The sequence below is a fragment of the Echinops telfairi genome, unplaced genomic scaffold (assembly GCF_000313985.2).
Source record: "Echinops telfairi isolate 266 unplaced genomic scaffold, ASM31398v2 ScPeMD7_7424;HRSCAF=8462, whole genome shotgun sequence".
Lineage (NCBI taxonomy): Eukaryota > Metazoa > Chordata > Mammalia > Afrosoricida > Tenrecidae > Echinops > Echinops telfairi.
In genome coordinates, this window is record NW_022111324.1 from 74,374,781 (window position 1) to 74,396,047 (window position 21,267).

Sequence of the window (21,267 nt, forward strand, 5' to 3'; positions counted from 1 at the left end):
ATTGTAAACTTGATTGTGGTGGATTGAACATGGTATAACTTGACATTTGGTCAGTTGATCTCCCTCTTAACCCAACCTGAATTTATTCTAGGCTCAAGTATTTCTTGCTTGTTCCATGAAGCAAAAATTTTTTCCCTCTGGTTTTTAAAATTGTTGATGATGGTCTTTTCTTTCTTACTCTTTTTAAAATTTTTATCTTTATATAATTATTATTATTTTATTCTTACCATTTTATTTTGGCTTTGGTTTTTATTGTTTCTGTTGGTAGTCCCAGTTTGTGAAGCACAGAAGTAGGTGCATAGAAATAACAACTGATGCAATAGTTTATTCGGGATGTGGGGGCGGGTGAGAGATGGGGAGGGTGAGGAGTTTTGGGGAGTAAGCAATAAATGTGGGAAGGGGGAAGGAACACTAGAACTGATCATGATTATGTTTATACAACTCTTTTTTTATTATAATCATTTTATTGGGGGCTCTTACAGCTCTTATAACAATCATCCTTTGTATCAAGCACAATTTTATACAACTCATTTTAAAGGTGACTTAGCCATGAAAGTGTATGATATGTGAATACGATACCAAGAAAACTACAAAAAAAGACAAAGAAGAAGGAGGGAAACCAAGCTTGACCAATGGCTACCGTGCGTGAAGGGGAAAGAGGTGCTGCCCAGGGGGCATTGAGTTTATATCAATGGTGATGGAATCATTTGGAAAAGGATATAAATAATGGTTGTACAAGAGTATAATCAATGGCTCTGAATTATGCAAGTAGAAGTATGGGCTTGGAGAATGTTTTGTGTATTTTTTTGCCACAATTTGAAAAAATACATGAATAACAATGAGTATAAGGAAGAAGAAAATTGAATATGGTGATAATTGTACAACTGTTCTTGATATGATTGAATTATTGAATTGGATGACGTGGATGAAGTGCTAATAAAACTTTTAAAAAGAAAGAAGGAAATGTTCTAAAATATTCTCTGTTATCTTATACTTTATTTTCTTATCCTTATTCTACTTTTTTCTTTTTTAGAATTCCTACTATGCAACTATTCAAAATTCTATTCTATTCTCCAAGTGTCTTAACTTTCTACCTTTTTGCCCTTACATATTGAGATTCAGGGGAAATTATTTTTACTTTCATACTTGACCATTGGGTAATTCAACACAATACTTGATTTTCAAAAAGAATTTATTTTTCCTATCAGCTTTTTTGTTGTTGTTGAGGGGGTGGCATATAATAATATGTATCCTACTATACTAAACTCTATATGAATTTAATATAGGTACATTTTTTTAAAGAAGAGGAAAAAGCCATATAAGTCCATATAAGAGGAAAATAAGTGAATATTTGTGTTGAGACTTTTTGGACCATGATATCAATGATAGAGTAACCAACACAAATGATGTATCAATTTGACTACCTGGATATAGAAATTTTAAATGTCTGAATAAAGAAAACCACAACAATATCAAAATATCTACTAATGACTTATATTAATCTTGATCGTGTGTGTGTGTGTGTGTGTGTGTGTGTGTGTGTGTGTGTGTATAAGAGAGAGTTTTATATAAAGGGTAATTGTGGATTTAAAAAGCATCCCAACCCAGTCCAGTCCAAGCCCATAAGTCCGATATTAGCCCATATTTCCGATACCAATCTATAAAGTCCTCTTCAGACTCAAACAAAACACATGCAATGACGCCAAATGCAGGATGATCACAGGCCAGTGGGTAGAATGTCTTTGGATCCAGTGGCGTTGTAAGCACCTCAGCACTGGCCAGGGGTCTCTAAATGGCTTCTCCGTCTTCAGAGGTCTGGTTGCATCAGGGTAGGTCCACGTGGCTCCTCCAGCTCAGGGCACTAGTGTAGTTCCATGTGTCTTGTCAGCTGCAATGTCTCCCAGGGAGTGCTAATCTTGATCTTTTGTGGACATTTTCCACAAGTCTTACATTCTCTGTTATAAACTATTTTTAAAGCGAAATGCAGGAGTTCTCTGTTAAAATTCATTTTGTGCTTTCAGTCTAGTATTCTAGTATTCTATCTTACAGTAATTATTTTAACTACTAATTTTGTCATAGATAGTATTAGCAATTTAAAGCTAATACATGTAATCTCCTAACATAACATGCTTAGATTTTACCTTCCCAGAAATTCAATGGCCTGATTGGAAAAATACAGATTATTTTAAATGGGAATTTAAGGAATATGCATTAAGCATGAGCCCTGGGGGCACATTAATTAAGCTTTTGGCTGCTAACTGAAAGGTTGGTTATTTGAACCCACCCAGCATTTCCTCAGAGAAAGACCTAGTGATCTGCTCCCTTAACGATTACAGCTTTGGAAACCCTATGAGGCAATTCAATTCGGTCACAATGTCACTGTGTGTTGAAATAACTCAGTGGCACATAACAATAAGGCATCTCTTTTAACTCTATTTAGTACTATCCAAAAGCTAAACAGACTGCCATCAAGGTGATTGCAATATGTAGTGACCCAATACATGGATTCTAAAACTAAATCTTTATGGGAGCAGGTTGCCTTATCTTACTCCCTCTGAGTGGCTGGTGGATCTGAACCAATGACCTTGAAGTTAGTTGATCAATGCTTACTCCACAGTACCACCAGAGCTCCTAAATTAGAACCAAAAGTGAAGGAAATTTCCCTGTGACCTTGTCATGCTTGATCATTTTAAATGGTCAAAATGAATGATCAGATCTGCACACTATAATAACAGTTTTTGTTTGTAGATTTGTTAGTCATGGAATTGAAGAGTGGAACAACCAACGCTTTTCCACGTGGGTGGTGTCGCATCCCGGACAAGTGGTGCTCACTGTGGTAAGGTCATTCTGCTTTTATGAACATCCGTAGGTAATGAATTTATGGATACAGTGCAAAGAAAGTAGCTACTACTTTTTTTAATAACCATTATGAAAGTTACTAGTATCTGTGATGTGCTTTGAAATGCATAAAAAATGTGGTACAGCTGGGCAGACTTACATTAAATAAATTGAGTAACATTAGTTTTAGAATGTAATTGATAAATGTATAGGTATGCACTATAGAAGTTCATCAACTCTTCTATAATTCTGAAAATATTCTTCACAAAGGGTTTCAAGAGACCAAAGCATACATTACTTCCCTGAGGTGTCATTTTGTCTCTAATGTACATATTAACATTCTATTGTTCCCACTAAATGTTACCACATGTCAAACAACACACATGATTATCATACAATTCTATAGGTTAAAAATCCAACACAGATCAAGGTACTATGTTTCAAGCAAAGTTCCAGGAGGTACACGTTGGATATCATAACAGCCATTATTTTGCCTCCCACGTGCATTTTTTCCTATTTATAGTTTTTCTGGCACTCAAAGGAGAAAGGAGGAGGAGAACCAGGAAAATGCAATGCCAGTAGAGAGAGCCAGTAGAGTGAGATTTCCCGGCTAAATGTGTATGCTCAGCAAAGAGACATAAGGAAAGATCTCGAGAAACATCAACATTTAAGGAGTGGGAAAAGGAAGAGAGAGAGAGGAAGAGAATTTTTATAGAAGCTAAACCAGAGGAATTTTCATACATGCTTTCTTTCTTTCTTTTTTTCCCCTAGAAAATCCTTGTCACTTAGTGGTGAGGACTAACATGAAAGTTCTCCTGGAGTGATGAAGATAGATGCTATATTGTCCTAGGTTGCTATCAAATATTATTGATATCTGCTTGACCTAGTAGCTCTCTATTCAATTTTAAAACAGCATCACATCTTTTTACTTTATCTTTACCCACCACAATTTTCAAGTATTTAAAGGTAATCTAGGATTGTGAACACAAATTATTCTCAAAGCTCCTTGGTCCCACTGACTGACCACTTATTTGAATCATAGAATTCAAATCTCTAAGATCTTAATTTGAAGGACTGACTTGTATTGGGCTATTATTTGCAATACCAAAAAAAGAAGATAATGGCTCACTCTGCACATTTCTATGGTATAACAGGGATCCAGGTAATCAAAGTTGCTCTACAAAGAAAGACCATCCCTAGATTGCTGATGCTGTCAACATGGTTAACAACAAGAAGGCTCCTGGATTCTGTTTCCAGAAATACTTTATGATAGACTTCAACATCAATCATTGAACATACTTTGTATGAAAGTTCATTCCATGTCTGGATGGTCTTCTCATAGTGAAACTAGGCCAGGGTAGAACTGCCCCTCTGCATTTCTGAGACTGTAACTCTTTTGTTGTTGTTGTTTTTGTTTATAGGTTTTCTTTTCTTTATTTTTTTAAATCATTTTATTGGAGGCTCTTACACCTCTTGTAGCATTCCCTACATCAATTGTATCAAGCATATTTGTACATATGTTGCCATCATCATTTTCTAAACATTTATTTTCTACTTGAGCCCTTGGTATCAGCTCCTCTTTTTTCCCCTCCCTCCCCACCCCTTGTGACCCTGTTGATAAATTATAAATTATTATTGTTTTTATATTTTACACCAACCACTGTCTCCCTTCACCCACTTTTCTGCTGTTCATCCTCCTGGGGGGCAGGTTATACATCGATCATTGTGATTGGTTCACAATGATCCTCCTTCCTCCCCTCCTCCTCATACATTCCCCCTCCCCTCCTAGTGTCGCTACTCCCATATCTGTTCCTTAGGGGTTTCTCTGACCTGGATGCCATGTATTGAGTTCTTACCTATACCAGTGTGTCTGCTCTGGTCTAGCCAGAATTAAAGGCAGAACTGGGGTCATGATAATGGGAGGTGAGGAAACCTCAAAGAGCCAGAGGAATATTGTGTGTTTCATCAGTGCTACATGGTGCCCTGATTGATTCATCAGTTCCTTGTGACCCTTCTGTGAAGTGATCTTCTATTGGCTATAGATGGGTTTTGGGTCTCTGCTCTGACCCCCCTCATTCTCAACAATATGGGAGGGGGTGTTGTTTGTTTTGGGTCTTCTGGTACCTGTTACCTGATTCCCTCCACATCTCATGATGGCACAGGCTGGTGTGCTTCTTCCATGTGGTCTTGTTGCTTCTCTGCTAGATGGCTGCTTGTTTAACTTCAAGCATTTAAGACCCCAGACGCTAGAGCCAGGCATCATCAGGTTTCTTCACCACATTTATTCATGCACCTGTTATATCTTCAGCGATCACATTGGGAGGTTGAGCATCACAGAATTCTAGGTTGTTAGAACTAAGTGTTCTTGCATTGACAGAGGGCTTGAGGAAAGGCCCGAAGTCCATCAACTTTCTCATTGTATTGCCATAAAACTATATGTATATAGGCCAATACATCTATTTTTTTGAATTAATATATTTACATTAATGCACACCTATGTTTATACCTCTATCCATAGCTTTGCTTCCTAGGTCTTTCCTCTATTTCCTTTTACCTTCCTCCTGCCCCACCATTATGTTCACCTTTCTTCTGCCTCTTAGTTATTCCTCTCAGCTAGATTGCTGTTGCTCCAACACCACTTTAAATCTATGTCCTCCTCCTCATTGTTGCTTTTAATTCCCTAGTTGTTCCCCTGTCTATGCCATTGTTTGCTCACCACTCCTTTCCCCCACCACCACCTCCTCCCAGGTCCCTCTGGAATCATTGGTCCGGTTGCTTTCTTCTAGGGCTTGCTTCTCATGCCTACCTTATATTTGTAGGCAAAACAACAATAACAGAGAGACAAAACAAAAAGAAAACAAACGATTGGAAAAAAAAAAAGAGAAAAAATAACCCAAAAAAAACATACGTAATTCCAGGTCTATCCACTGACCTTTATGACTATCTCCCCACCGGTCCTGGAGGGTTCTGGGAACTGCCCCTTCTAGCCTGAAGTCTATTTTGGGGGCTCCTAAGGGGGTTGTGGCTTTGCTTTGCTCCCATTGCTGGTCTGTTATGTTCCCTTCTTGGTTCACTCCCTGCTGTGGGTCCCCAGTATTGTCCTCTGTCACAGTATGCTCCAGCAAGGGAACATCATGTCCAGAGCTGTTGTCAGCCTTACAGTCTTCTCTGTGCCTTAGTAGCTACGTGCAGGGCCATCATCCTCAGGACTTGGTGTGCCAGAATGGAGTCTAGTCCCTTGCTCTTTCTCTTTTTCCTTCTTGGTTTGCTTCTGGGTGTGGCAGGTCAGCCCCTTTCCCCAACCTGTTGGCTTAGTGTTGTCCTCTGTAGGGGACAAGGGGCATCCTAGTCTAGTCTCCTTTTTCAGTAGGATTGTTTTCATCTTTTCTACATTGACTCTGATGTTGGCTATTGGTTTTGTGTAAATAGGTTGTATTAACTTGAGGAATTTTCCTTCCATTCCTATCTTCATAAGTGTCTTACTTAGGAGTGGGTGTTGGACTTTGTCAAATGCTTTTTCTGCCTCCATTGATATTATCATGTGATTCTTATCCTTTTTCTGATCAATGTAGCGAATAATATTGATCAACCTTCAGATGTTAAACCATCTCTGCACACTGAAATGAATCCCACCTCATTATGATGTATGATATGTTTTATATACTTTTGTATTCTTTTCGTCAATATTTTATTAGGGATTTTTGCATCTATGTTGAATAGAGATATTGATCTGTATTTCTCTATTTCTATGAGATCCTTGCCTTGTGTTGGTATTAAATTATACTGGCTTTGTAGAATGAGTTAGGGAATTTTCCCTCTTTTTCCACGCTCTGGAATAATTTGTGGAGGATCAGTGTCAGCTCTTCCCTGAATACGAGGTAGAATTCTCCTGTGATGCCGTCTGGTTCAGGGACTTTTTTCATTGATAGTTTCTAGATAACCATATCTGTTTCTTCTTTTACTATGAGTCTGTTGAGGTTCTTGACCTCTATTTGGGATAATCTAGGGAGGGATTATTTTTCAAAATATTTGTCCATATATTCCATGTTGTTGAATTCATTAGAATATAGACTTGCATAGTACTTTGTGATTATCCTTTTAATCTCTGGGTCCATTGTAATTTCCCCTGTTTCATCCCTCATCCTGACTATTGATGTTTGTTCCTTCCTTTCCTTGGTTAGACTTGCCAGCATACTGTCGATTCTGTTGATCCTGTCAAAGAACTAGCTTTTTGCTGCATTGATTTTTTTTGCATTGTTGTCTTGCCACTCATTTAACTCTTCCCTGATTTTTATTGTTTCTTTTTTGCTATTGGAGGAGTTGTTCTGTTGACTCTGTTCTAGTTGATGGAGGTTTTATGATTGTGTATCAGTCATAAGTCTCTCTTCCTTTTTCATACATGCATTAATCGCTATCAACCTTCCTCTGATAACTGCTTTTGCTGTATTCCGTAGGTTTGGGTATGTTGTATTCTCATTCTCATTAGTTTGTAGAAAATTCCTAATTTCTTCTGTGATCCATTCGTGTCACAGAAAATCGTTATTCATCCTGCAGTTATTTACCCTTCTTTTTCTGCTCTTCTTTTTTGATGTTCAGCTTTAAGGCATAGTGGTCCGAGCAGGACGTCTGAGTGATCTCTATATCTTTGAATAAGCTAGATGGTGCCTGGCTATCAGAAAGAATAATGTCTGGGATCTTATAGGATTGTCTTCAAACAAGCAGCCATCTAAGTGAGACATAAAGTAAATCCAAGTAAATTCTGAGACTATAACTGTGTAGGGAGTAGAAAGCCTAGTTAACTGCGAACCATAAGGATCACCTCCCAATGCATGACCATTACACCAGAGACAATTATAGTAGATTACAATAATATAACATCTAATTCGAATGGTTAAAATGTGACACATGATTTTATCTCCTTTTTGAGACATCTAAAAGTACTTTCAGTTTTAAAATAAATAAATACAGGCTGGTGTGCTTCTTCCATGTGGGCTTTGTTGCTTCTGAGCTAGATGGCTGCTTGTTTATCTTCAAGCCTTTAAAATCTTTATTCTATTTGCTTTAGCCTGCTCTATGATTAAGTTTCAGAGTCTCTCCTGACATCCACTTTGATCTTTTCTGTCTTTTTAATGACCTTTTGCTTTTTTCATGAATGATGTTCTTGATGTCCTCCCATAGCTCATCAGATCTTCTGTCATTTGTGTTCAACATGTTGTATCTATTCTTGAGATTTTCTCAAAATTCAGGTGGGATAGACTCATGTTTGTACTTGGTTCTCATGAACCAGGATCCCTGGTGGCATAGTAATTACCTGTAGGGCTACTAACCATAAGATCAGCAGTTCAAAACCACCAGCCAGCAACTCAGGTGAAAGTCTGGGCTTTCTACATCTGAAAAGAGTTGCAGTCTTGGAAACTCATAGGGGCAGTTCTACCTCTCAGGGTTACTATGAGTCAGAATAAACTCAATGGCAGAGTTTTGGTTTTTGGTTTGGGCTCATTTTAATTTTCCTCAACTTCAGACAACTTATATCTAAGCAGTAGATGGTCTGTTCCACAATCAGCCACTAGTCTGGTTTTAGCTGCTGATATTGAGCTTCCCTGTGATCTCTTCCCACAGGTGTAGTCAATTGGATTTCTGTGTATTCCATCTGAAGTCTATGTACATAGTCAATGTTTGCATTGTGGAAAAATGTATTTTTTATGAACAAGTCATTGGTCTTGCAAAATTCTATCATGCAGTCTCTAATTTCTATTTTATCACTAAGACCATATTTTCCAATTATTGTTCCTTCTTCTTTGTTTCCAACTTTTGCCTTCCAATCACCAATAATTATCAATGTTTCTTGATTGCATGTTTGATCAGTTTCCAACTGAAGATGTTGGTAGAATTCTTCAATTTCTTTATCACTTGCTTTCATGGTCGGTGCGTAAATTTGAATAATGGTTGTATTGATTGGATTTCCTTGAATTTGGATAGATATAATCTGAGCATTGTACTTCAGAATAGCTCTTTAAATGTCTCTTCTAACAATGAATGCAGTGCCATGCCTCTTGATTGTGTCATTCTTGACATAGTAAACCTTATGGTTTTCTGATTCAGAATGGCCAATACCAGGCCATTTCAGCTCACCACGTCTAGCTGTAGATCTGTATGTCTTCATTCCATTTTTGACAACTCTGATTTGCCTAGATTCATACTTTGTACATCCAAAGTTCAGACTATTAGTAGATTTTTGAAGCTGTTTCTTCTAACTTTGAGTTGTGCCCATCATCAAATGAAGATCCAGAAGGCTTGGCTCCATTCATGTCACCATGGTCACCTCTAGTTTGAGAAAGCAGCTCCTCCTCTGTCACATTTCGAGTGCCTTCCAACCCAAGGAACCTATACTGTAGCACTGTCTCTGACAATGTTCTACGTCCATTCATTGGGCCTTCAATATCTGACAGTGTCTCCATTCTGTGCATAAGGTTTTCAGCAGCTACTTCCTCTGAAGTGGGGAACCAAGTCCTCTTTCATAGTCTGTTCTTTCCCTGGAGCTCTGTTGAAACCTATATCCTTTGGGTGACCCTGCTGGCATTTGAAATACCAGTGATATAGCTCCCATCATCACACTGATTTACAAGCCACCGCCATACAACAAACTGGCAGACAGTGTTGTTGTCTAAAAGTAGCCAATTTATATATATAAATAGATATTCATGAATTTTAAAAGTACAGTGGATGCCTAAGGAAAATTTTATTTTATCTTCATTATTAGGCATTACTGTTACATTGTTATATATTAAGCCTTTTCCATTTATCACAAATGCTGCCTTTAAGTCTTATTCACTAATTAGTATTGATGTTTATCGAATCACCACTTTGCAAGAATGACAAACTGAGAGACAAGAGGGGGTCTTCAAAAATACTGCTATTTAAAGGCATCAATCCTTCTCCAATCTTCTTTATTCACTGTGTATTTTTCACAACCATATGAGGTTATTGAAAATGCCACACACACCAGTTTATGTTAAATGCCTCAAATTCCTGCTGACCACATGTTGAATGAGTTCATAAGATTAGTGTATCTCTAAGCTTTTAAGTCAGTGGCATTCGGAATAGAAAGTCACCATAGACCCATATCTAGTAAAAGTCAAGAATAGAATCGACCTCCGACACATTTCAGTCCTTGTTTCTTTTCTATTTAATGTTTCTCCTTTTGTCTTTCTCTCTGTTCACTTCAGATCTTCTTCCCTCTCCATCTTTACTTTCAACCACCTTCCCTTCCAACCCATTCCTCGGTGTATTCTTTTTTCTCTATTGTTACAGTTCCCAGGTTATTATTTATACTTGTGATGAATGAATGAATGAATGATGTAAGCTCTAGAAAGTATAAATATTGGTGATAACTATATCTCCATTTTAACTAATGAAGGTTCTCACAGATATTAATCCAGTTTCAATTTTTTACCCTCCAATGTATACAAATGTGTGGGCTTTTTCTCTCACATATGGGCAATTATGCTCACACAAATGCACACCACATACATATCATGAAAACGTCTTTTAATTTTTTAAATTGCTTTAATGATCACATTGATATTTTTCCTTTTCAGAGCCAGATTATGTTTAACAATGATTGTGTCAAAAGCTTCATGAGTTCTGATCCAAGAGCAGACTTGGAGACAGTCCGTGCTGGTGTGATAGCGCATCTTGAGGAGGTTGCTGAGCTGGTTGTGTTGAATATTAATAACTTCCGAACTAAAGCCGTCCTGGGCTCACTGCTTATCCTTTACGTTCACTGCAGAGACATAGTGAAAGATTTACTACTTAAAAATATCTTTAATGAGAAGGATTTTGAGTGGACAAGGTAGGTGCCTCCAAATAAGAACACTAGATAACAGAAAATATTTCTTAGATACTTATCTTTAGATAAACTGATTCTTTGCTTCCAATTTTGTCTGACTCATTTAAATTTTCTGGTATTTACAGAAACTCTAAGCAAATGAAATTAATTTAAGAGCCATATTCCTGTGCTTTCTTATTTCTCTTTGCTTCAGTCACTCCCTTTATTCTTAATTCTTGACTCATCTACATAATTTCATATCTGTATTTTCCCTTTGTTATGGAAGGAAAGGGGTAGTCATTTTCTTTTTCATTTTTGGAGGGACTGATTCTTTTTTCAAAAAGACACTTGTCAATTTTCCATCTCAAAACAGTTGTACTATTGATTTCCCTCTCATCCATTGGCCCCCAAAGAAGACCACCCCAAAGGAGAGTACATTTTAAACCACTCAGCTGCAGGGTGTGTATCTAACCTCCCTCACAGAAACCCCAGCAAAAGGGGAGCTTGGAGGAAAGCGGACTTTTCCAACATCAGCACCCTTCCAGGGGAGGGGGGGGTCACTGTCAATGGGTAATGAGAGCAGCTCTTCCTCGAGCCTCCCCTTGCATGCTCACAGTTCTGAAACGGCCTGAGTTAGGGAACATTTGGGAGAGCATTTCCAACAATCCCTGAATTCCTACCTCCTACCCGATCAGTTTTTAAATGGATGACAGAATAGAACCCAGAAGGGATCAAGCATAAAATTCCTATAATAAATGTGAAATTATAATTCTTGAATTCATCTTTTTCTAAACGCTTTGCCTGGAAAATTTTTCATAGATAAATAAGTATCTAACTTGCATCCATTAAGGTCTTTAATTCTCCATAAAAGTTCATTTGTTAAGATGTTGTGCACTTAGCATAAATTTCTGTATTTTGAGTATGATAGTTTCCTTTAAACCTTTGGAAAAATACAGCAGGGAGATACTTATTTGACTGAAGCCCTGTTAAATATATTTAACCTGAGTATTTTATATTTGTATGTATGCATATGCTAATTTTACTATGACTAACATATACTTTCTCAAATGCCAAAGAAAATGTACAATGTTTGTAGATTGTCAACCTGGAAAAAGTACAATGTGTCCTAGTAACTTTCTACTACCTTCCTTTAAAAGTGAAAATTCAATAATAGTAAAGTATATATAGAAAGGTAAAACAGGAAGAAAGATCTTAATACCACTCAGTAAAATGTGCTGCAAGATATTTAAAATTTTTATGAAGAAATCACAAAGATTTACAACATCTATCAGACACCAAGCAATACCAGCTCAGCCTATTTCACAATTTTCACGTTAGGTTTTGCCACACATCATCAGTGGCTTGGCTTTATAAAGGTAGGTTTCTGTCAGTTGCTCTGGCAAAAAGCAAATGTCTCTTGTATTCAAATTAGGTTGGCAGTATCCAATCTGATTCTAAATGTTAACAAATTGTGCAGTGCACCTGAGGAAGTAACTGGTTTTTAAGGATAACAAATATCTCTCAATCTATCTGTATAATTTGTTTTTCAAATAACTTATTATTTCATTAAGACAAAAACACTTATCAAACTTTTGGACAGTTAATAAAAGGTGCAGTTGGGTATTTATTTTGCCCCAGGCTCATTGCCACCACTCTTCTATCAGTTTGTTCTACTGTGGTAACTGTGTTACTGTGCTGCTGGAGTTTTACAATTGCTGTTTTAAATACGAGAGGCTTCAGAAAGTAAGTGGGAAATGGAATGAAAAGATAAAGGAATTTTCCACAAGATTTTTGAAGCCGCATCATACACTGGACAGGTTTCATTGGCGTTTCCAGACTAAAACTGATTAGGAAGTAGGAAAAGGCAGTCCCCTTCTGAAAATCTGACAACAGAAAGCATTATAAATAACAATGGAACATTTTCCGATCCAGTGCTAGAAGTTGAGACCCTCAGGTTGGAAGGAACTCAAAATATAACTGGTGAACAAGTGCTTCCTCAAAGTAGAGTCAACCTTAATTATGTAAATGAAGCAAAGCTTTAGAGACCTTCATTTGCTGAAAGAGAACCACTCAAAATAGAGGAAGAAGAAAAAAAACTACAAACCTCATTAATAGTTGGAATGTGGGCGGTATAAAATATGAATCCATTAAAATCGGAAGTTCCTTAAAATGCAGAGAAAGATTGATATCACAGGCTGAGCTCTGCTTGTCTGTCAGTTGTGCTATGGTGACTCACATGCTGCTGTGATTCTGGAAACTTCGACACTGGTATTCCAAATATCATTAGGGTCATACATGGTGAAGAGGTTACCACAGAGCCTCCAAACTAAGTAGATAAGGAATAAGGAAGAGGCTGTCCACTGTTTGAAGAATTAGGCTCTGAAAACCTTATGCATAGCAAAGAACACTGTCCAAATAGTGCTAGAAGATAAGCCTCTCCGGTGGCAGTCACTCAAAATATGACTCGGGAAGATCTGCCCCCTTGAGAGTGGACCTTAATAATGCAAATGGAGAAAGTTTTTAGGACCTCCAACTGATGAGTTGGAACATGCACTGCACAAGGATGAATGTGGGACAACTGGACATTTTCATTTCAAAATGAAAATCAAGGTCAGTATCATAGACATTAATAAGCTGAAATGGACTGGTATTGGTCATTTTGAATCAGAAAACCATTTGGCTTTCTATGCCAAAAGGACAAATTTAAGAGGGATTGTGTCAAATTCATCATCTAAAAGAACACATCAAGATCTCTCTTGAAGTACAGTGCTGTATATGATAGTTAAAATCCACACAACTTCAATTATCATTCAGATTTACACACAAACCCCTAATGCAGTGGTTCTCAACCTTCCTAATGCCACGACCCTTTCCTCAGGTTGTGGTGACCCCCAACCATAAAATTATTTTCGTTGTTACATCATAGCTGTCATTTTGCTACGGTTATGAATCATAATGTAAATATCTGATATGCAGGATGTATTTTCATTGTTACAAATTGAACATAATTAAAGCATAGTGATTAATCACAAAACAACATATAATTATATGTTGTGAAATATTTATTTCTGATTACAAATAAATGAAATTTTGCTTTGAAGCATGGTGTAGCATGGGTAACAGTCTTCATGCCAGGTACTCCAGTGTGGGGGTGTCTGCATGTGGGCAGATCCTCCTGGAGACAGGTAGAGGAGCAGTATCTCGGTTCCTAAGACCATCGGAAATATGATTTCTGATGATCTTAAGCGACCCCTGTGAAAGGGTCGTTCGAGCCCCAAAGGGGTCGTGACCTACAGGTTGAGAACTGCTGCACTAAAGCCAACATTGAGGAAATTATAATATTCTACCAACTTCTTAAATTTGAAATGCTCACACATGTAATCAAGATGCATGGTGAGTAGAATGTGAAAGTTTAAAACTAAGAGGAAAACATGGCCTTGCTGACAGAAACAAAGCTCGATATCTCATGATAACATTTTTCAGGACAATAATGTCTTCATTGAAAATACCTTTTTTGGGGGGGGACAATATAAGCAGCAATTGTACACGTGGACCTGACCAGAGAGAATACACAGGAATCAAATTGACTGTATCTGTGGGAAGAGAAAAAGGAGATGCTCGATAGCATCAGCCAAAACACAAGGCAGTAGACCAACTGTGGGACAGACCGTCAACTGCTCATCTCCACGTCAGGCTGAAGCTGAAGACAATGAAAACAAGCGCATGAAAGCAGAAATACGATCTAGAGTGTGTCCCACCTGAATTCTGAGAGTATTTCAAGAATAGATTTGATACATAGAAACTGATGACAGAAGATCTGACAAGTAGTGGGGTGACCTCAAGAATATTATACAACATCAAAAAGGCAAAGATTGAAAAACACATGATCACATCAACAGATGCAGAAAAGGCATTTTTGACAGTACCCCACACCCCATTTTTTATCAAAAGGCTCAACAAAATAGGAATAGAAGGGAAATTCCTCAACACAATAAAAGTCATATATGAAAACCAACAGCCAACACCATGCTCAATGGGAGAAACTAGAGACATTTCTACAGAAAATAGGGACCAGACAAGGATGTCCCCTATCACCACTCTTATTCAATATCATGCTGGAATTCTTAGCTAGAGCTATCAGACAACAAAAAGAAAACAAAGGACTACAAGTAGGCAAAAAAGAAGTGAAACTTTTCGATATTTGCAGATGATATGATCCTATATACGGAAAGCCCAAAACTTTCTACAAAAAGCCTACTGGAAACAATCAAGGAATTTGGCAAGGTAGCAGGCTACAAAATTAATAACCAGAAATCAATTGGATTCCTCTTCACTAAAGAAGAGAGCTATGAAAAAGACATTAAGAAAACAATACCATTATAATAACCACATAAAAGATGAAATACTTAGGAGTAAGCCTAACTAAAGAAAAGAAAGCCAGAGAAAACTACAGACCATTATTATAAGAACCAAAAAAATATCTACATAAATGGAAGAATAACCCATACTCATGGATAGGCAGATTTAATACTATGAAAATGTCAATACTACTTAAAACAATCTACAGATACAATGCAATCCAAATCCCAAATACATTCTTTTAAAAAATGAAAAAAATAATAAGCAACTTCATATGGGTAGGCAAAAGACCCAGGATAAGAAAAGAGCTTAAAAAGAACCAAAGAGGAGGCTTAGCACACTACCTGCCCTAAAGACCCACTACATAGCCACAGTAGTCAAAACAGCCTGGTACTGGTACAAAGAAAGACCTATAGACCAATGGATCAGAACAGAAACCAGGTCATAAATGCATCAACCTACACACAACTAATCTTTGACAAAGGACCTAGAAAATATCCAATGGGTCAAAGACAGCCTCTTCAACAAATGGTGTTGGACAAGCTGGATTTAATGAAACTAGACCTTTATCTCTAAGAACAAAAATGAATTCAAGATGGCTTAAAGTCCTAAATGCAAACCCCTCTATCAGGATCATCCAGGAGAAAGCTGGAACAAACTTCAGAGCCCCATTGCAGGGCATCCATAGTTTACCAGGTATAGTGAAGGAGGCACACACAGAGGAAGACAAGATAGATGAGCGGGGCATGCTGAAATTGCATTACTTATGTACATCTAAAGACTTTATTAGGAGAGTAAAACGAGAGCCCAGTTATTTTACTAGCGTCACATCAGACAAGGGTCTAATTACCAAAATATACAAAACTCTAAAACAACTCAGTAAGAAATGAATACACGACCCAATTAAGAAGTGGGAAAAACACATGAACAGACAGTTCACCAAAACTGATGTACAAATGGCTAACAGACACATGAATAAATGTTCATGATTACTAGCCATCTGGGAGAGGCAAATAAAAATCACAATGAGATACCACTTTATACACACAATGGTAGCCCAATTTAAAAGAAACAGAAAAACAACAAATGCTGGAGAGGTTGTGTGGAGATTGGAGTGCATATACACTGTTGGTGGACTTGTAAACACATACAACCAATATGGAAAATGATATGGAGATACTTAAAGCAACTGGGAATTATAATCCCATATGATCCAGCAATAACATTATTAGGTACATATCCTTAAGAATTGAGATACAACATGAGTGGATATAAGCTCTCCTGTGTATATAGCAGCACAGATCACAAAGGAAGAAACTAGAAGCAGCCCAAATACCCAACAGTAGAAGAATGGATAAAGAAACTATAGTATACAATGGAATACTATGCATCCCTTAAAATAGCGAGGAAAGCATGAAACACCGCATGACATGGAAGGACCTGGAAACCATTATGTGAAGTTAGTCAATCACCAATGGCAATTGGGCAAATCTTAGGGGCCAATCCCAAACAAAGGGATGGAACATCTACCTACCAACCATGAATCATACATCACCTCCCTTAAATGTACTTCATAAGAACAACTTCAAGGGAGGACACCTCACATTGTCTGCGGTCATGTCTTCAAGAAGGGGGGGAAAGGGAGAAGACCATCCACTTGATGCTGAGCAACAATGAGGCAAGGCTGTGACCGGAATGAGAGGAGAACCTTACTGGACAGTCAGATTGAGACCAGGGAGGAGAGCATCGACATTTCAGAGGAGGCACTGATGTCTCTGGTGTCAGGTATGGCGGGCAAGTGGGGAGAAGCAACCTCACATCAGGAAGCGATCCTGAACAATAATCATAGGGAACCAAGGAGAAAAATAAACCCAGTTCTCTGGTCCCAGGTAGACACCTCAAACATGTTTCTACCCGACCCTCAATGAACCGCGACATGGACTTGACATGATAGAGTTGACCTTACAGGGAACATGGCGTCCCCCAAGGGCCACAACAGAAAGACTTGGCAACGAAGGGACTGTATGAACGGGGCCCTACCTCAACACTACCAATACCCTTCGACTTAGGACTGAAATACCTTGATGGCAGAGGATGCAAGGGATAGCCACCCCAAGACTGTGCAGCCACCCCAAGTGGCAGTCATTTGACCTTGAGTGGGACCACTAACTTAAGGGGTGTCCTCTGAAAAGAGACCAAGAACCACCATATATTTCATGCCTCAAGGCTCCCCTTGCAGTAATATGATAGGTTTTGGTCTGAGCAACAAGGGTCTTCCCTTGTAGGAGATGATGCAGGAAATTTTCCCTGAGCACCGCTGCCCATGCTCAGTGTAAGTTGAGCTCAATCGATTAAGAAATTAATCTGTACAATGCAAAAACTCATGCATGGATTGCCGCTCCAGTTGAACTATACTCGCACAAACTCCTCAGATCAACAGTATCTTAAATTCAATGTCATTGTCTAAATTATTAATGTTATTAATGCAATCACCTTATACCCCAAGGGAATGATTGGCAATGCTTTTCTTTTTGTTTCTTTTCTCTTTTTTTAATGTTTTGTTTGTTTTTTGTTGTTGATCTTGTTGGTTCTGGTTTTGTTTATTGCTTTTGTCATTTTGTTACTTTAAAAAGAAAAAGAAAAAAGAAGCGACCTATGGTCATTACCACTGGTGAAGGAGGAAGAGTTTCTGTTAGTGAGCACGGAGTGCATCTAGTGGTAGTGGAACAATTTGGAGAGAGTTAACAGTAACCGTTGGACAGCTGAAGAGTAACATCAGTGGCACTGAATTGTACACGTCAAAGTTGTTGAATTGGTGAATTTTGTTCAGTATATTTTGCCCAAAATTTTAAAAATACATGAATAACAATGAGTATGGGTGGGGGAGAAAATGTTCTAAAATTGATTGTGGTAAGATTGTACAACTCTCCTTGCTATGATAGAATTATTCATTTGTATGGTATTCGGCTAAAGTGCCAATAAAACTGCTAAAAAAATAAAAGAATATCATACATGAAGAAAACCAAGGGGCATTGAGGACAGGAAAGAAAGAAAAGACCCAAAGTGATGTCAGAAGAGACTTGAAACATGTTCTTGAATGTAAAGTAGCGAAAGGGAATGGAAGAAATGTTGACGTATAAGAGCTGAACAGGAGATTTCAAAGGGCAGCTCGAGAAGACAAAGCAAATCGTTATGAGGAAGTGTGCAAAGACCTGGGGCTGACAACGCAGAAAGGAAGAGCGCACTCAGCATGTCTTAAGCTAAAAGAACTGAAGAGAAAAGTTCAAGCCTTGAATTGCAATATTTATGAATTCTATGAGCAAAATAATAAATGGTGAAGAACGCATCAACAGAAGATTAAAGGAATATGCAGAATCATTGTACCAAAACGAACTGGTCAACATTCAACTGTTTCAAGAGTTGCCTATGGTATTGAAGGGAGAAATTGGAGCTGCTCTGAAGGGGCATTATTGCAAAGCAAGACTCCAGGAATTGATAGACTACCAATGCAAACGTTTCCACAAATGATGCAGCACTGGGGAAATGCGATCATCTCTGCCAAGAGACTGGGACGACAGCTACCGAGACAACTGACTGGCAGAGATACATATGTCTGCCTATTCCAAAGGTGACCCAACAGAGAGAAACTCGTCTTCGGAAGGGAACGACTCCAAATCTGTACTCTAGTTCATCACAGGAGGAAGACCCTCAAAAGGATGAATTGACCCAGTGGCTGAAACAATGGGCTCAGCATAGGAATGATTGTGAGGATGGCCCAGGACCAGAAGTGTTTTCTTCCGTTGCTGAGTCAAAACTAACTTCATGGGACCTAACAACAATACGAGAGGCCATTATGGGGAAAAAAAAAAAAAAAGCATTGCCAACATGACAATGGTTAAGAACTGAGAAGTTGGAAACTATTGTTTTAACTCAAAAACAAAAACCTCACTGCCATCAAATCGATGCCAACTCAGAGGGATTCTATAGGACAGAGTAGAACTGCCCCCGTGGGTTCCCAACGCTGAAACTCTTTATGGTAGTAGAAAGCCTAGTCTCTCTCCAATAGAATGGCTGGTGGTTTCAAATGCCTGACCTTGACGATCAGAGCCCTACGCCTCAAGGGCGAGAATAATAGGGAAGCGAAAACTCTACAAGCTGGTCTTCTTGTTATTTAATGACTTAGTCCTCAAATCAGCAAGCAAATGTGTGTTCTAAAAAAATGTTTTTGATGCTTAGAATAAATAACATTTTCTTAAGTACCCTAAAATTAGGATTCAGGTGATAATGAACATCTTCAACCAACTTCTTATTGGAAGTGATAATAAATGTCACAGTGGAAATAAAAACAAATTCTCTGTTTTGGCTGATATCACATCAAAGGAATATTCAGGAAGACCACTTACCTTAAGAACAAAAACACTCATATGTTTATAATCTTTGACATCCTAATATTTCATATCCAATTATGGTCACTGATAAATCCTACATCTCTTTATTGGATGTTAATGTTTTTATTTCAATTTGATTCTTCATCTACATTTCAGGTAAATTTTTTATTATATGTTTGTATGTAAGAAAATACCAAAAGCAATTTTCCTAAGTAATGTGAATATTCAAATATTATTTTCAGGCATTTGCAATATAAATGGAATGAAAAACTAAAGATATGCTATGTATCTCAAGGAAATGCTAGTTTTACTTATGGCTATGAATACTTGGGCTGTTCCCCAAGACTGGTGATTACGCCGCTTACAGAGAGATGCTGGTTAACTCTCACGGGAGCACTCCACTTGAATCTCGGAGGCTGCCCTGCAGGGCCAACGGGTACAGGGAAAACTGAAACTGTCAAAGATCTCGCAAAAGTAAGTGGATTTTAATGTCCATAGTAGAAACTTCTTTGATTTTCTTTTCCACAAAAACTCTAATATTATCTTAAATTTCATAGCATTTAACAAGCACACCCATTAGTTTAATTAGTCAAATTTTGAATACCCCTTTGTGCTGGGTCTTGGGAGCCCAGTAAGTCATGCAGTTTCTTAGAAAACCATTATACTAGCCTACCAACAGTAGGGGTGAATCCTTTTAAGCCTAATACACAGACTTTTGGCTAGTGTTTGTGATTAATAGGACTATGTGTGTGAGGGAGAGAGAGAAATAAGCATGGTTAATTTTCTTCCTTATTAGTTGATTTGTATAAAATGATAACTTTAATGCTTCCTGTACTAATCAATTAAACTCTATTGGTATATACATATTTATAATATATTGAGTTTTGTGAATCTTGAAGTTTGTTATCTAGTTTATCTTTTTGTTTCAAAGAGTTTATCAAAAGGTTAAAGACAGTCAACCATGGCAGGTTATGGTATGTTTATAATTTAGAGGGCGATGTAGCCATTAAAAATTGTAATGCTGAGCTTTATATTTTTTAAAATTGAAGGACACTTACAATGCTAAATTGGACAAGCAAGTACAGGAATATTTTTATACAAAGAAATTTATATAACATCATATTTATACAAAGAAATTAAGCATCTAAAACTAAAAACAAAAGAATAAAGACATTTCTCTAGTAGATGTAAATTTATTATTTTGTGTTGTAGTTCAAGAAATACATTAAAATCGTAATTTTTTTCCCCAGTCCTTAGGAAAACATTGTGTGGTCTTCAACTGTTTTGACAATTTGGATTACAAGGTAAAATATAATCATATGTATACATGAGGATGTTTATATTATAATAAAGATAATTTATTGAGCAATTAATAAGAATATTAACTATTAATTCTTCTAGAATATAGTATACTAAAATGTAATCGAAAATTCTTAATTACAGGGGTTTTTTGTTTTTAATTTTTGTTAGCATAAACTACTTCCCAGTATGAAGGTTTTCAAACTTTGTGCCAGTGAGACTCTTTTCAAACAAAATCTTAAATGAAACATGAATAACAGGACCTTGAAAAAGTTCATGGAAAATGGAATATATATATATATATATACATATATATATAGAGAGAGAGAGAGACTTTCAGGTGAACAAATACACGCTTCCTTTAATCACAAAAATAATTTTAAAATATGTAAGATGGACAGCCATAATTGATGGATCTCGCATTCCTGGTACCATTTAGTTAGCTGACTGTTTCCTACCAAGTACTTGATGTTCTTTTTTTTTTTTTTAAACATTTTATTAGGGGCTCATCGCAATCCATACACACATCAATTGTGTAAAGCACATTTGTACATC

General features: G+C 37.4%; 1 protein-coding gene across 1 annotated transcript in view; it reads left to right on the plus strand.

Moving 5' to 3' along the window:
- Window positions 1–21,267, plus strand: part of DNAH14 (dynein axonemal heavy chain 14) — a 387,990-nt gene that overhangs the window by 119,209 nt on the left and 247,514 nt on the right. Inside the window, exons 24-27 of the mRNA XM_030887822.2 lie at window positions 2,749–2,836; window positions 10,437–10,690; window positions 19,656–19,887; window positions 20,664–20,717. Coding sequence (XP_030743682.1) covers window positions 2,749–2,836; window positions 10,437–10,690; window positions 19,656–19,887; window positions 20,664–20,717 — 628 coding nt within the window. The remainder of the gene's footprint in view (window positions 1–2,748; window positions 2,837–10,436; window positions 10,691–19,655; window positions 19,888–20,663; window positions 20,718–21,267) is intronic.